Genomic DNA, 17,153 nt, shown 5'->3' with positions numbered 1-17,153 from the left:
GGTCTGACTTTAAAATTCAGGCCAATGGCACACCATTGACCAAAAGATGAAAAATCAACACGAAACTTAGAACTCCAATTATATTCAAACAAGATTGTTATGCCAATCATTTGATGAGCAAGTACTGAATTATGGGGAGGCAAGTGGCATAGTAGTAATGTTGCTGGAGTAGAAATGCAGAGACCCAGGAATATTATGGGGACAGGTTCAAATCCCACCACGTAAGCCAGTAGAATTTAAACTCAATTCATCAAATGGAATTAAAAGCTAGTCTCAGTAATAGTGACCATGCAAAAATGCCCTTTAGGAAAGGCAATCTGCCATCCTTGTGGCCTACATGTGGTCAGTTGTACCAAGTGGTTACAAAGTCCAAAAGGAATGAAACTGAACGGACCACCCGGCATCGACCTAGACACTGGAAATGTCAATGGCAATCTCAGCTCTGCAAAGTCCTTCTTACTAATATATGGGGGCTTGTGCCAAAATTGGGAGAGCTGTCCCACAGGCTGGTCAAGCAGTAGCCTGACATTGTAAGGTATGATTCAGTAAGTGTGACTATGTCCCAGACACCACATCACCATCCCTGGGTATGTCCTGTCCCACCAGCAGGATAAACCCACTGGAGATGGTGGCACAGTCAGGAGTGAGTTGCCCTGGGGGACTGCAACAATGACTCCAGACCCCTTGAAGTCTCATGGCATCAAGTCAAACATGGGCAAGGAAACCTCCTACTGATTACCACTTACCACCCCCCTCAGCTGATGAATCAGTAGTCCTCCATGTTGATCATCAGTTGGAAGAAGCACTGGGGGTGGCAAGAGCACAAGAATGACTTCAATGTCCATCAACAAGAGTGGCTCAGTAGCACCACTACTGACCAAACTGGTTAAACCCTAAAGAACATAGCTGCTAGATGGGTCTGAGGTAGGTGGTGAGGGAAACAACAAGAAAACCTACTTGACCTCATCCTTACCAATCTACCTGTCGCAGATGCTATAACAGTATTGACAGGAGCGACCACCACAGTTTCTTGTGGAGAAAAACTCTTATCTTCACATTGAGGATACCTTCCATTGTGCTGTGTGGCACTATCACCGTGCTAAATGGGATAGGTTTCGAACATATCTGGCAACTCAAAACTGGGCATCGAAGAGGTGCTGTGGGTCATCAGCAGCAGCAGAATTGTATTCAACCATAATCTGTTACCTCATGACCTGTCATATCCCCACATTACCATTACCATCAAGCCAGGGTTTCAACCTTGTTTCAACGGAGAATGCAGGAGGGCATGCTAGAAGCAACTACAGGCATACCTAAACCTGGAATATTTGCAAGCCCAACAGCGGAAGCAGCATGCAACAGACAGAGCTGTGGGATCCCACAACCAAAGGATCAGATCTAAGCTCTACAGTCTTGCCACATCTAGTCGCGAATGGTAGTGCACAATTAAACAATTAACAAAAGACGGCGACTCCACAAATATCCCCATCCTGAACGATGGCCCAGCACATCAGTGCAAAAGATAAGGCTGAAGCATTTGCTACAATCTTCAGCAAGAAGCACCAAGTGGATGATCCATCTCAGCCTCCTCCTGAGGTCCCCAGCTTCACAGATTTGAGCTCCAGAACTAGCCACACCTCTAGACAAGTTTTCCAGTGCAGCTACAGCACTGGCACTGACCCAGCAGGGTGGAAAATTGCCCAGATATGTCTTGTCCACAAAAAGCAGGACAAATCCAAGCTGGCCAATTACCACCTCATCTGTCTACTCTCAGGCATCAAAGTGATGGAAGCAGTTATCAACAGTGCTATCAGGCAGCGCTTACTCAGTAATAACCTGCTCACTGATTCTCAGTTTGGATTCCGCCATAGTCACTCAGCTCCTGACCTCATTACAACCTTGGTCCAAACATGTACAAAAGAGCTGAACTCAAGAGGCAAGGCAAGACTGACTGCCTTGATATCAAGGCAGCATTTGACCGAGCGTGGCATCAAGGAGCCCTTTCAAAACTGGAGTCAATGGGAATTGGGGGAAACCAACTGCTGGTTGGAGTCATACCTAGCGTAAAGAAAGATGGTTGCAGTTGTTGGAGGTCAATCCCTCAGCCCAAGGACATCATTGCACGAGTACCTCAGGATAGTCTCCTAGACCCAACCATCTTCAGCCGCTTCATCAATGACCTTCCTTCCATCATAAAGTCAGAAGTGGGGATGTTCACTGACGATTGCACAATGTTCAGCACCATCCATAAATACTAAAACAATCCATGCCCGAATGCAGCAAGACCTGAACATCATACATGGGCTGATAAGTGACAAGTAACATCTGCACCACACAAGTGCCTGGCAATAACCATCTCCCCATGACATTCAACAGCATTGCCATAGCTGAATGCACCACTAACCCCCTGGGGGTGGGGTTACCACTGACCAGAAATTGAACTGGGCCAGACATATAAATAATGCAGCTACAAGAGCAGGTCAGAGGCTGGGAGTTCTGCAGTGAATAACTCACTCCTCGACTACCAAAGTCTGTCCACAATCACAAGTCAGGAATGTGATGGAACACTCTCCATTTCTCTGGATAAGTGCCACTCCAACAACATTCAAGAAGCTCGACATTGTGTAGGACAAAGCAGCCTGCTTGACTGGCACCCTATCCACCATCTTCAACATTCACTCCCTCCACACTGTTGCACAGTGGCAGCAGTGATTGCTATCTACAAGACGCACTGCAGCAACTCACCAAGGCTCCTTTGACAGCATCTACCAAACCCACGACCTCTACCATCTAGAAGGACAAAGGAAGAAGGTGCATGGGAACACCACCAACTGCAAGTTCCCTTCCAAGTCATACACCATCCTGACCTGGAAATATACTGCTGTTCCTTCACTGCTGCTGGGTCAAAATCCTGGAACTGCCTTCCTAACAACATTGTGGGTGTACCTATACCAGATGGACTGCAATGGCTCAAGGTGACAGCAGACCACCACCTTCTTAAGGGATGGGCAATAAATGTTGGCCTAGCCAGCAACACCCACATCCCATGAACAGAATTAGGAAAAATACCCCCGCAAAGCGAGTTCCAGCAGTTAACAATGACTTTCTGTACTTCTGTTAAACATCTTCAGACCATTGAAACAGTAATGGTGAGACTTCCATCTTTTAAACAGTAAAATCAGTCTGTATTCAATTTTCTCACTTACACCAATCAACTGTTTAGTTGGAAATCTGGAACATATTGAACATATTGGTAACTGGGATATTTTAAATACAAACAGGGGCACATTTAAATACTGGTTCTCTACTGAATTTAGAGTTGTTAACTCTGCCAATATTAGTGCCTCTGATGGTCACACATGTTGGTGCTAATTTCTGCACATGGAAATTAGGATTGAACTATTTTTGGCTAGCTCTCTCAAGTCTGACAGCTGAAATCAAAGACAGGTGTGTGGGGGAGGACATCAGCTGATCCACTGACAGAAGCAGAACAGGGAGAAAGGATGTGCCAGCAGCCCTAAACTGCACTGGGCTCCCATTAGCAGCAAGAATACTCACAGATGATCAAGAATGCAGGCAAAGGGGAAGAAAAAGCAACAGGGAAAACATGGCAGTGCAGGAAATGTATCATTGTTCCGCGTGTTCAAAATGGCATACACCAACAACCTTACAAATATAGTTCTTTGGCTTTTATTTTTTGTTTTCAAATGGACCTGATTAATGTATAAATAACCTGCAACATAAACAATACACCTTCTGCAGCAAAGACACTAGGAACCAGTATTAACATAAGCACAGGATAAAATTGCTCACTCAGTGGGCTTAATTTCCACCATCTTCATAAGCTTTTAAATAGATCCTTGTGAATTCAGTGTTTAACACATTTGTCTGTCAAAAAATAAGTGATCCAGAAAAATACTTGCCTGACTCTTCCAAAAACAAAAGCTAGAAATTAGTTGCAGATATCCTCTTGACAAAAGCAGGTTCTATCTCTCCACTACTGACTTGCAGAGCCACATATATTATGGGTTTATATTTGGAATCCTTTTCCCAGAATATTGCAGTACAGGATTTAAGAATTGATAATGCTGCAACTACTGTATGTCAAAACACAGACAGTCAGCAAGAATATTGCTTAGTTAATCAAAGAACTATAGCTTAATTTGTAAGTGGCTTTCAGTGATGCCACAGGATGGGGCCCGTGGTCTTGCCATAATCACATCTTTTTTTCTGCGATGCCAGCTTGTAAATCTTAGTCGTGGTCATCATATCATATTTTCACACTCTTCCTTATTACAAGTCTGTACAAGCCCTGACATTATCATTGTACTTGGTAAGGTCAGTAGCATCAAAGGACTCAGACAGGAGTTGGAACAGAACAGATGGCCCATCATTTACCACTCTTCACCATGGTTACACATCACTGAATTACTATCATTGTGTTACTGGGGGTGGGGGTGGGGGTGGGGGGGGTCATACGTTCATGTTTCAGCCTCCATCAGACTGTTTATCAGCCTGTGAATCCTTTTGCTACTCTCACCAGCTTGGTGGTATGTATGTAAAACTTGGAGTCATTTTGACCTCTGGTTGAACTGCTTAAACAAGTATGAACACTTAGATTTAACACTCAATGCAAAAACAATTTTGAATAAATAGCTGCCAGAAAATCTGGTTCAAAGTAAGTCAGAGAAAAATTGCATTCACAAATATGTCTGTTTTACCCTTATTGCTGTTGCAAAGGATTGGATGACAGAGTATTTACAAGAGTACAGTTTTTATAGAGGAATTTTCATTCAATTATAATGCTTACACAATGAAAAGGTTAGTTAAAATGCTACACATCATATATCCTCAGTTCACAGATTGAGAAGTAATGTATTCTGTGGTGAAAATTCAGCAACAATTTCACTCAACTGGCAAGACATGGATTAAGTGCAATAAACTTGATGATGTTAAAAGGCCAGAAATTTTTTTTTACACATGGTGATTCTAAAACAAAACAAGACATACTCTACCTAGAGAATAATTGATGTTACTTGGACTTATCAAGATAAATCTTAACACAAACTCCATAGCTACTTGGGCCAAAGTCTCACCTCATCTGCATCATCATCCCTAACTATCCCATCTTCTTCATCAGAATCCAATTCTGGTCCAATGTAGTTACCAAATTCATCATACAAGTCGGTATCCATGATTGGAACTCTGAAACATAAGGGACAAGTTAAATTTATGGACCCATTTCCATATATGCACTAAACACTCTTACCATTTTATACAGCAGACTGAACACATGGAATGATATAGCATAGAAGAAAGGATGTCATTCAGCTCATCATGTCTAGGCCAGTATGGGGATTGAAATATGTTGCAGGATTACAGCACACTAATGTATAACATGACCATCTGAAATTCCTCTCGCCACTATTTATAAAATTGCATTAATGCAATTTTAATGAAGTGGATTAACTTCTTCACTAAACTATTAGGGAACAGAATCTCAGAGGAACCTATAAAGCCCTCATATACTATTATTCCACAATGTAATTGCAAGGTCCTGGTTTATAGTTTATTCAAAAACGGTAAAGGAGATTCTTCGACCTGAATTTTCCCTAATATTCAACAAACCCCACTGAAAATGTATGCTCAGAATTTCAAAGCTACAAGGTAATACAAACCGTCTGGCAAAGGAGAATAAATATTTAGTTCTTGAACATATTAACAAGAAAGTGCTCAATTGGCAGAAGCAGTTAGAGAGCTTTCCCTTCACTTCCAGAGCACAACTCAAAGACAGGCAGTCAGTATATTTCTTGACATTTGGGTTCTAATAAATACACACATTTGAAAAACAGAAATTTGGAATGTTTCAGATCAATGTAATTTACTAGGGCCCATTCCTAGGAAACCAAGCCTGACAAAACAAAATAGCAGAATTTGCAGCTTCTGAAATGGGAAGGCAATATCTAAATGTTATATAACATACTTTTATATAGCACCTCTACTGTAATGAAATGTCCCAAGGCACTTTACAGCAGCATTAACAAGCAAAATTAGACACCAAGCCATATAAAAAGTTATTAGGCCAGATGACCAAAAATTTGGACAAAGGTAGGTTTAAAATACTGACAAACCTGTACACATTTTCAGAATTTGCTTTATTTCAGACTTCCAGCATCAACAACTTGTCTTTTTACCCAAGTGAAATGAGTTTAAAGCAGTGTGAATCAAACTGATGCAAAAATTGGCATAAAATGACTCTGCATTACAGCACAGAAGGCCATTCAGCCCATCATGCCATGCCGGTTCTTCGATAAATTCATCCTATTAGTCCCAGTCCTCTGTTCTTTCCCTTCAAATATTTGTCCAATCTACTTTTCTTACTATTAAATCTGCTTCCACCATCCTTTCAGGCAATGTCAACCTGGTGAAGCTATAACACAAGACTATGTGCGTGCCAAACAGCATAAGCAAGTGATAGACAGAACTAAGCAATCCCACAACCAGTGGGTCAGATCTAAGCTCTGCAGTCCTGGCACATCCAGTCATGAATGGTGGTGGACACTTAAACAACCAACTGGAGGAGGAGGAGGCGGCTCCACAAATATCTCCATCTTCAATGATGGAGGAGCTCAGCACAGCAGTGCAGAAGATAAGGCTGAAGTATTCGCAATGATCTTCAGCCAGAAGTGCCAAGTGGATGATCCATCTCGGCCTCCTCTGGAGTTCCCCAGTATCACAGATGCAGTCTTCAGTCAATTCCATTCACTCCACGTGATATCAAGAAAGGACTGAAGGCACTGGATACTGCAAAGGCTATGGGCCCTGACAATATTGCGGCAATGGTACTGAAGACTTGTGCTCCAGAGCTCGCCATGCCCCAGTACAGCTACAACACTGGCATCTACCCGGCTATGTGGAAAATTACCCAGGTATGTCCTGCACACAAAAAGCAGGACAAATCCAACCCGGCCAATTACCGCCCCATCAGTCTACTCTCCATCATCAGTAAAGTAATGGAATGGGTCATCAACAGTGCTATCAAGCGGTACTTGCTTAGCAATAACCTGCTCACTGATGCCCAGTTTAAGTTCCACCAGGGCCAATCAGTTCCTGACCTCACTACAGCCTTGGTTCAAACATGGACAAAACAGCTGAATTCCCGAGGTGAGGTTGGAGTGACTGCCCTTGACATTAAGGTAGCATTTGACCAAGCGTGGCATCAAGGAGCCCTAGCAAAACTGGAGTAAATGGGAATCGGGGAGAAACTCTCAGCTGGTTGGAATCATACCTAGCTTAAAGGAAGATGGTTGTGGTTGTTGGCGATCAGTCATCTCAGCTCCAGGACATCACTGCAGGGGTTCCTCGGGGTAGTGTCCTAGGCCCAACCATCCTCAGCTGCTTCATCAATGACCCTCCTTCCATTGTAAGGTCAGAAGTGGGGATGTGCGCTGATGATTGCACAATGTTCAGTACCATTTGCAACTCCTCAGATACTGAAGCAGTCCATGTCCAAATGCAGCAAGACCTGGACAATATCCACATTGGGCTGACAAATCGCAAGTAACATGCGCACCATACAAGTGTCAGGCAATGACCAATTCCAACAAGAGAGAATCCAACCATAGCCCCTTGATGTTCAATGGCATTACCATCACTGAATCCCCCACTATCAACATTCTGGGAGGTTACCATTGACCAGACACTGAACTGGACTAGCCATATAAATACTGTGGTTACAAGAGCAGATTAGGGGCTAGGAATCGTGCAACAAGTAACTCACCTCCTGACTCCCCAAAGCCTGTCTGCCATCTACAAGGCACAGTCAGGAATGTAATGGAATACTCCCAACTTGCCTGGATGAGTGCAGCTCCCACAATACTCAAGAAGCAGGACACCGTCCAGGACAAAGCAGCTCACTTGATTGGCACCCCTTCTACAAACATCGGACTCCCTTCACCACCATGAGCAGTGGCAGCAGTGTGCACCATCTACAAGATGCACTGCAGGAATTCACCAAGGCTCCTTGGACAGAACCTTCCAAACCCACGACCACTACCACCTAGAAGGACAAAGGCAGCAGATAGATGGAAACATCACCACCCAGAAGTTCCCCTCCAAGTCACTCGCCATCTCACTTGGAAAAATATCGCAGTTCCTTCACTGTCACTGGGTCAAATCCTGGAACTCCCTTCCTAACAGCACTGTAGGTGTACCTTCACCACATGGACTTCAGCAGTTCAAGAATGCAGCTCACCATTGCTTTCTCAAGGGCAACTAGAGATGGGCAATCAATGCTGGCCCAGCCACCGAAGCCCACATCCCATGAATGAATAATAAAAAAAATTCCAGATCACAACCGCACAGTTTAAATGTGTTTCCTCAAGTCACCTTGCTTTTGCAATACAAGCTTCTATAAATAAAGTCAAAGGTCTATGTTTTTTTAAACAGCCTTTGTCTGCCATCTTCAAAGATTTGTATACATACATCCAGCAGGTGCCTCTGTTCCTGCATTCATTAAAATTGTGTCATTTAGCTCATATTGCCTCTCCTCATTCTTCCTACCAAAATGTACCACTTCATATTCTCTGCAATAAATTTCATCTGTCATGTGTCTACCGTTTTACCAGTCTATATCCTTTTAAAGTCTGTTACTATCCTTCTTATTGTTTTATTACATTTCTGAATTTTGTGCCATCTGCAAATTTTGAAATTATGCCACGTATACACAAAACCTGATCATGAAAATATATCAAAAAGAGCAGTAGTCCTAACGTGGCCCCTGGTGAACATAGCTGTATGCTACCCTCCAATCTGAAAAAGGACTGTTCAACACTAGTCATCAACCATCTCCATTGCTTCATCAAATAACCCAATCAAGTTAGTCCAAGACAATTTTCCTTCAAAAAATCCATGAAGACTTTATTACCCCATACCTTTCAAAATGCCAATTATTTTGCCCCGGGTTATCATCTCTAAAAGTTCCCCCACGACGAACATTAGAGCTGACTGCCTTGTACCGCCAGGTTTATCTCTTATTTGCAGCCCTCTGGCACTATCATAATATATAAGGGGAGTTGACAGATTGTGGCTCGAGCCGCTCCAATTTTCCACTACTTCCCTCAGTAACCCTAGTGTTTTTCGTCTTCTGAACCAATGTTGACTATTTATTACTATTGTAAGGATACTTGGGCAATAGAACAACTCCACCATTCTTGGTTGAATAGTGTCATGAGATAGGTTGCATCTCATCTGTACAGGTTCACTTTTCAACTTTTGAGTACTGCCGACCTTAAGTGCCTCATCATTTTTAATCCTATCTAATATTGTTCCAGCCCCTCCTTTACTGCTACATTGGCTCTTCTCCAGTGAAGCTAGATGCAAAGTACTCATTCAGTACCTCAGGCAAGTCATCTGCCTCCACAAGATAATCTACTTTTTGGACCCTAATCAGAGCCATCCTTCCTTTGACTACACTTTCACTATTGATGTGTTTCCCTATTTTCTTAGCTATTAATCTATTCACTTACCCTCTCTTTGCCCCTCTTATTCCTTCTTTTAGATCTCCTCTGCACTTTCAGTATTTAGCTTGTCACTAAAATTAACAATCTCACCATAGGAGGCCACAAGGATAAGTTGCCAAGCTATTTGGTTGCATATGGTTATTTTTCCTGACTTTTGTTAGCAAAGAGAAACTAACCTGTATAGCCAAAATATGCAGTACTTAATCACCAACAGAAATATGAAAAATTCCAGCTTCTGCTTCAGTTATGTTGACATCACAGACTAACATCCATATTCCACCAACATTTCCAATGTGGTTCACAATGTGATAATGACCAGATAATCTGTTGTAGTGATGTTGATTGAGGGATAGATATTGGCCAGTACACCTGGGATAACTCTTCTGCTTTGTTGAATAGTGCCATGGAATCTTTTGCATTCACCGGAGCAGGCAGATGGGATCTCAGTTTAACATGTCATCCGAAAGACAATACCTCCAACAGTGCAGTGTTTCCGTACTGCACTGGACTATCAGCCTCGATTTTAACGTGCTCAAGCCCTGGAGTGAGTTGAACCTGGAATCTTGTGGCTCAGAGGCAAGAGTGCTACCAACTCTCATTGCTGACACTTCCAGAACTGATAAGATATTAACTTTCTTAGTTTTACTAGAATACATACAAGTTGGTTATAAGCACGACATTGGACCCCTCTCTCTTGGCTGATGCCATGATCGTACCTGGATAAAAACTAGGATTTTTAAAAAGTTTTATATAAAGCATTTGCAGAAACAGTAGTTTAGATTTTTGTAAAGAGTTTTAATCTGTTAGATTAAATAAAACACCAATGAGATTTTATAAACCAATTCTCAATCTATATTAGTTTACATGTGAAAAAAAAGCAACTCGATTTTTATTCAAATCTCGATATGAGAGAGTTTGCGTCCAGCAACCACAACCCCCTCCCCTTTCACGTTGAAAACCCCTTCCCCTCATGTCAGCAGAACCCCGCGGATCGAAGAGTCCCTTATTTCCTAAAAGTTGGTCACCCTGGTGGAGAGAGAAACAATGTTAATGGTTCGAGTCCAACATGACTTCTTGGGAACAAAAACAAAAATACCTTTAAAAACTCAGCAGGTCTGACAGCATCTGCAGAGAAGAATACAGTTAACGTTTCGAGTCTGTATGACTCTTCAGCAGAACTAAGGAAAAATAGAAAAGAGGTGAAATATAAGCTGGTTTAAGGTGGGGTGGGACAGATAGAGCTGGATAGAGGGCCAGTGATAGGTGGAGATTATCAAGAGATGTCAGATAAAGAGAGAAAGAGATGTTGACGGTGGTGATATTAGCTAAGAAATGTGCTAATAGTGACATTAAGGGGAGAAAGCAGGACAAGCAAGGTACAGATAGCCCTAATGGGGGTGGGGTGGGGGGAAGGGATCGAAATAGGCTAAAAGGTAGAGATAAAACAATGGATGGAAATACTTTTAAAAATAATGCAAATAGGTGGAAAAGAAAAATATATATAAATTATTGGGAAAAAGGGGGATCTGAAAGGGGTTGGGGATGGAGCAGAGAGTTCATGATCTAAAGTTGTTGAACTCAATATTCAGTCCGGAAGGCTGTAAAATGCCTAGTCAGAAGACGAGGTGCTGTTCCTCCAGTTTGCCTTGAGCTTCATTGGAACATTGCAGCAGATCAAAGACGGACATGTGGGCATGAAGAGCAGAGTGGTGTGTTGAAATGGCAAGTGAAAGGGAGGTCTGGGTCATGCTTGTAGACAGACTGAAGGTGTTCCGCAAAGCAGTCACCCAGTCTGTGTTTGGTCTCTCCAATGTACAGGAAACTGCATTGGGAGCAGTGAATGCAGTAGCCTAAATTGAGGGAAGTGCAAGTGAAATGCTGCTTCACTTGAAAGAAGTGTTTGGGCTCTTGGACGGTGAGGTGCCGGGGTTGTTGTTGGTGGTGGTGGTGGGTGGTGGTGGTGGGTGGTGGTGGTGGCGGGGGGGGGGACACCAAATTGAGGGAACTCAATTTCATCTCCACAGATGCTGTCAGACCTGCTGAGTTTTTCTAGGTATTTTTATTTTTGTTTCGAATTTCCAGCATTCGCAGTTTCTTGCTTTTATCTTAGTATTTAAATGACTGCCACTTCTCTTCAAGCAATGCCTACCTTGAAGAAGTACTGCTCTTCTCTCCGACAGGATTTCTGCCTCTCTCTTTTGCCCTGTTCACCTTCATTGCTTTTCATTTCTCTCCTGGTGTTTGACAAGGTGTTTACTATAACTCACTTTTGTATGCCATATTTCCTTCCTCAGTGACTGTCTCTGTCTCTGACTTACCCCACGTGGATTTCAACTGAAGCTCCATCCCTCATGTTTCGAACCCACCCAGGATTACAGGTATCTCCGGGACATAGAACGCTCCCCGGTCTGCTGTTCTCGTCGCATCCTGAGATCCACACTCAGTGCCATGCGCCGCCATATGAAGACGCTCAACCTCTCCCTCCAGCAGCACCGACGCACCCTATTTCTAAGCTGTCCTTGCCCCCAGTTTCATTTTATTCTTCATCTCATCCGACACCTCAACAAGAAACTTTGTCTCTTTCTTTCAGGTGCAAAGGAACGCAAGCTCTAACAACTCATTGACACCAACGCCCATACAGGACCCTCCACCCCTGCCCGTCCCTCTGTCCTACCTTCCAATCCCAGCCTCACCCGTGTATTCACCATACCCCCTGACCTTCCCTTCTCTGATGCTGAACATTCAGTGATCAGCAAAGGACTCAGTTTCATACCTTTATGCCCTCATCTCAATGAATTTCCGGCTCAGCACGATGCTGAACTCTTCTTCCGCCGCCTTCATCTCTGTGCTCACTTCTTTGGACAGGAGTCCTCTCCCCATTCAACAGTTCCTTTTACCCACCTCCAATATTCTCCCTTCACCTGGACCCCTCCCTCTGGATTCTTACCTGCTCTTGATCTTTTCAATGAGAACTGTCGGTGTGATATCAGTCATCTCAATTTTTCTGCTCCTCTCACGCACTCTAACCTGTCTCTCTCTGAACTTGCTACACTCCATTCTCTCAGGTCCAACCTTGACATTGTCATCAAACCTGCTGACAAGGGTGGTGCTGTTGTTGTCTGGCGCACTGACCTCTACTTCACAGAGGCTGAGTGTCAACTTGCAGACACTTCCTCCTACCTCCCCCTGGACCATGACCCCACCATTGAACATCAAACCATTGTTTCTAGGACTGTCAGTGACCTCATCCCCTCTGGAGATCTTCCCTCCACAGCTTCCAACCTCACAGTCTCCCAACCTCCATCGGCCTGCTTCTACCTCCTACCCAAAATCCACAAACAGGACTGTTCCAGCAGACTGATCGTGTCAGCCTGTTCCTGCCCCACGGAACTCATTGCTTGCTATCTTGGCTCCGTTCTCTCTCCCTTTGTCCAGTCTCTTCCCACCTACATCCGCGATTCCTCTGACACCCTACATCATATCAACAATTTCCAGTTCCCTGGCCCCAACTGCCTCCTCTTCACCATGGACATCCAATCCCTCTACACCCCCATCCCCCAACGGCATGGTCTGAGGGCTCTCTGCTTCTTCCTCGAACAGGGGCCCGAACAATCGCCATCCACCACTACTCTCCTCCGTCTGGCTGAACTTGTTCTCTCACTGAACAATTTCTCCTTAAACTCCTCTCACTTCCTCCAAATAAAAGGTGTGGCTATGGGTACCCACATGGGCCCTAGTTATGCCTGTCTCTTTATGGGGTATGTGGAACATTCCTTGTTCCAGTCCTACTGCAGCCCCCTTCCACAACTCTTTCTCTGGTGCATTAATGACTGCTTCAGTGCTGCTTCATGCTCTCGTCTGGACCTGGAAAAATTTATTAATTTTGCTTCCAATTTCCACCCCTCCATCATTTTCACATGATTCATTGCTGACACTTCCCTTCCCTGACCTCTCTGTCTCAATTTCTGGTGATAGACTGTCCACCAATATTCATTACAAGCCTACCGACTCCCACAGCTACCTTGACTACAGCTCCTCACATCCCACTTCCTGTAACCACTCCAACCCATTCTCTCAGTTCCTTCGCTTCCGTTGCATCTGTTCTGATGATGCTACTTCCAAAAACAGTTCCTCTGACATGTCTTCCTTCTTCCTTAACCGAGGTTTTACACTCACGGTGGTCGACAGAGCCCTCAACCGTGTCCAGCCCACCTCCCGCGAAACTGCCCTCACACCTTCCTCTCCCTCTCAGAACCATAATAGGGTCCCCCTTGTCCTCACTTATCACCCCACCAGCCTCCGCATTCAAAGGATCATCCTCCGCCAACTCCAGGATGATGCCACCGCCAAACACATCTCCCCTTCACCCAACCCCGACAGCATTCCGCAGGGATCGCTCCCTCAGGAACACCCTGGTCCACTCCTCCATCACCCCCTACACCTCAAACCGCTCCCCCAGCACCTTCCCATGCAACCACAGAAGGTGCAACACCTGCCCCTTTACTTCCCCCCTCCTCACTGTCCAAGAGCCCAAACACTCCTTTCAAGTGAAGCATCATTTCACTTGCACTTCCCTCAATTTAGGCTACTGCATTCACTGCTCCCAATGCAGTTTCCTGTACATTGGAGAGGCCAAACGCAGACTGGGTGACTGCTGTGCGCAACACCTTCAGTCTGTCTACAAGCATGACCCAGACCTCCCTGTCACTTGCCATTTCAACACACCACCCTGCTCCTCATGCCCACATGTCCGTCCTTGGTCTGCTGCATTGTTCCAGTGAAGCTCAACACAAACTGGAGGAGCAGCACCTCATCGTCCGACTAGGCACTTTACAGCCTTCAGGACTGAATATTGAGTTCAACAACTTTAGATCATGAACTCTCTGCTCCATCTCCAACCTCTTTCCGATCCCACTTTTTTCCAATAATTTGTATAGATTTTTCTCTTCCCACCTGTTTCCATTATTTTTAAATGTATTTCCATCCATTGTTTTATCTCTACCTTTTAGCCTATTCCGATCCCACCCCCACAAGGGCTATCTGTACCTTGCTCGTCCTGCTTTCTCCCCTTGTCACCATTAGCACATTTCTTAGGTAATATCACCACCATCAATTGTCCTTTTGTCTGTGACATCTTTTGGCAATCTCCACCTATCAATGGCCCTTTATCCAGCTCTTCCTGTCCCACGCCCCCTTAAACCAGCTTTATATTTCACCTTTCTATTTTTACTTAGTTCTGTTGAAGAGTCATACCGACTCGAAACATTAACTGTGTTCCTCTCCGCAGATGCTGTCAGACCTGCTGAGTTTTTCCAGATATTTTTGTTTTTGTTTCGAATTTCCAACATTCGCAGTTTTTTGCTTTTATGACTTCTCGGGAACAGTTCAGCTTTTCTCTCCCGACTGGCCTGCTCCACGCTCCTCATTTTTTTTTTAACGTCAAAACTTCAGACTGTCAGCAAATGGTTCCGAAAAGAAGAACTAGCTCGGCGCTGAAAGCGGGATGGAGGACAACACTTACCCCTACCCCAACCCCCTACCTCGGGAGAACATTTTGGGTTGCAAAGGTGTGGGGGAGAATGTTTGAGGTTTGGAGGGAAGCGGTTCGCAACCGGCCACAGTTACTCACATTCAGCTCCGGTTTTAATCCCTCTCCGTCTCTCTCTGTGTCTCTCCCTCGTTCAGCCGAAGATGCGCGACTGCATGGCAACCGCGCCACTCACTCAGGAAGGACCCCGACTGTCCAGGGCAGCCGCCTGTCCCCAGGGCAGAAACAACATGTCTCACTCTCTCGCTCACACACACACACACACACACACATCTCCAAACAGTTCTCGTCTTATAACCGAGAGAGAAAAAAAAAGAAACGTTCCTTATTTTGTTTTCTCCAGGATTCACGCCGAGAGGTAAAAGCACACGCCCGCGGTCTTGTTTACAGCCATGGCCGATGATGGAGCTTTAACTGGGCCTCCCTCTACAGACACCCCTGTTCTATACTGGGATTTGAAATCTCCTGCTTGCAAGGCCAATTTTTTTTTCAACTTAAAAACTAGAGATTATTCTTAAAATTTGTAAAAGTACATTACATAACAGTTCAAATTTGACATTACGTAAAGAGCAATATTGTTCAATTGTGTGGCACTCTGAGGTGCCTCAATATGCCCAATGACAGGGTATAGGGTGACCAACCGTCCCTTATTTGGGATCGCCCCGTATTTGAGTCCAGTGTCCTGTCCTGGTTCGCATGATGCTGAGATGCTGTTTGTCCCACAACTCTGAACTTTAAATTGCATGCATGTGTATCAACACTTTCCTTCTGTTTTGTTCGCACCTGCTCTCGCAGCTCTGACAGAAACCAATCCCCACCCCACCTCATGACAGGCTGCCCCTTAATTTTCTTCACGAGAGTTGGTCACCCTGGGTTATATCAGGGTAACCAACCCTTAGAAAATAAGGGACACTTTGACTAGGAGCTGGGGGGAGGAGCCTGCCCAGCTCACTGAAAGAAAGACCCATATGCCCACTGTCAATCTAGCAATCCTGCTCTCCCCACACTCCTTCTAACTTTGTGGCCAATGGTGAGAATACAATATGTCTGCACAAATGATAAAGACACAAAGGCAGCGGCAAGAGGAGATGTCCAGCAGTCTCCCTTTAGAAATACGGGACAAATGGCATCCCAGGGAGACATAAAACAGGATGTGGACAAACCGAAATTACAGGATAGTCCCATAAAATACGGGACTGTTAGCCACCCTGGGTAATATTTACAATATACATTTCATGTCAAACACCCAGCCCGAGGCACATCCAGTCCTTCAGTTTACTAAAGCGGGAGAGCCTTAGACTGGCCTTTCCCCATTGATTCTTTGCAGCAGCTGCCCCAACTTTAATTCATCCTTCAGCATATAGCTCTGGACCTTGAAATGTGCCAGTCAGTGACAGCACTTTACATTGGTAGACCAAGAAGTTTCAAGCAGCCCAAAGAGCATCTTTCACTGAGTTGATGGTCCTCCAGCTGATGTTTGTCTTGGTGTTTGAGCCTTGGAACAGCCTGTGGAGGACAGAGTCCTGCGTTACAGAGTTGATTAGGATGAACCTTGAGAAAATCTATTGCATCTCATTCGAGACCTTCTGGTGGGGAGATGCTGCCAAAGTACCTCTTTCCAAAACTAGTTTAGGCACAAAGCTGTGCGCACACATGGATAATTTTCTCTCAAGGTTATAGTGATCTATTTGGAAAAGGGAATCTAGGGGGCCTGCTGAATATCATAAACAAACCTTCACACCATTAAATATTTTTGAGATGCCGGATGCTAAAGTACTTTTTAATATCCAGAACTGTTACAATGTATAATCAGACCTTACAAATCGTAGGGCCTGAAGATAAATCAATTGAATTGTGAAAATGTCCCTAAAACAGTAAGCCTTTCAAAAATCGACAATGAAGAGCTCATCACGAGAAGTTCAGCAAGATAAAAGTCATTTGAAGTCGATTTCAACTCATCCTTCCAGAATAGGAATAATATAGTCTTCCGCAAAAGCATCTAGTCATTCCTAAATGCATTCTCTGAGGTCAACTGTCCTCTGAAAACCTGTTCTTACTGTTGATTATCTTGTGTGTAATGAAGT

At 44.3% G+C, this 17,153-nt stretch overlaps 1 protein-coding gene and 1 long non-coding RNA gene across 3 annotated transcripts in view; one reads left to right on the top strand and one right to left on the bottom strand.

Annotated features, from left to right (window-relative positions):
• The window catches only part of eftud2 (elongation factor Tu GTP binding domain containing 2), a 53,353-nt gene extending 38,064 nt beyond the window's left edge, over window positions 1-15,289 (bottom strand). Inside the window, exons 1-2 of the mRNA XM_041217593.1 lie at window positions 15,151-15,289; window positions 5,097-5,205 (exon numbers count right to left, since the gene is read on the bottom strand). Of these exons, the coding sequence (XP_041073527.1) occupies window positions 5,097-5,195 (99 nt within the window). The 5' untranslated portion in view covers window positions 5,196-5,205; window positions 15,151-15,289. The remainder of the gene's footprint in view (window positions 1-5,096; window positions 5,206-15,150) is intronic.
• A 2-nt stretch (window positions 15,290-15,291) lies between these two features.
• The window catches only part of LOC121294059, a 71,142-nt gene continuing 69,280 nt past the window's right edge, over window positions 15,292-17,153 (top strand). For both annotated transcript variants that reach the window (XR_005946684.1, XR_005946685.1), the window contains exon 1: window positions 15,292-15,427. This is a non-coding gene — a long non-coding RNA (uncharacterized LOC121294059). The remainder of the gene's footprint in view (window positions 15,428-17,153) is intronic.

This window comes from Carcharodon carcharias, chromosome 23 (assembly GCF_017639515.1).
Source record: "Carcharodon carcharias isolate sCarCar2 chromosome 23, sCarCar2.pri, whole genome shotgun sequence".
Lineage (NCBI taxonomy): Eukaryota > Metazoa > Chordata > Chondrichthyes > Lamniformes > Lamnidae > Carcharodon > Carcharodon carcharias.
The sequence above is the reverse complement of the archived record's forward strand: the minus strand, read 5'-3'. Positions and strand labels throughout refer to the sequence as shown.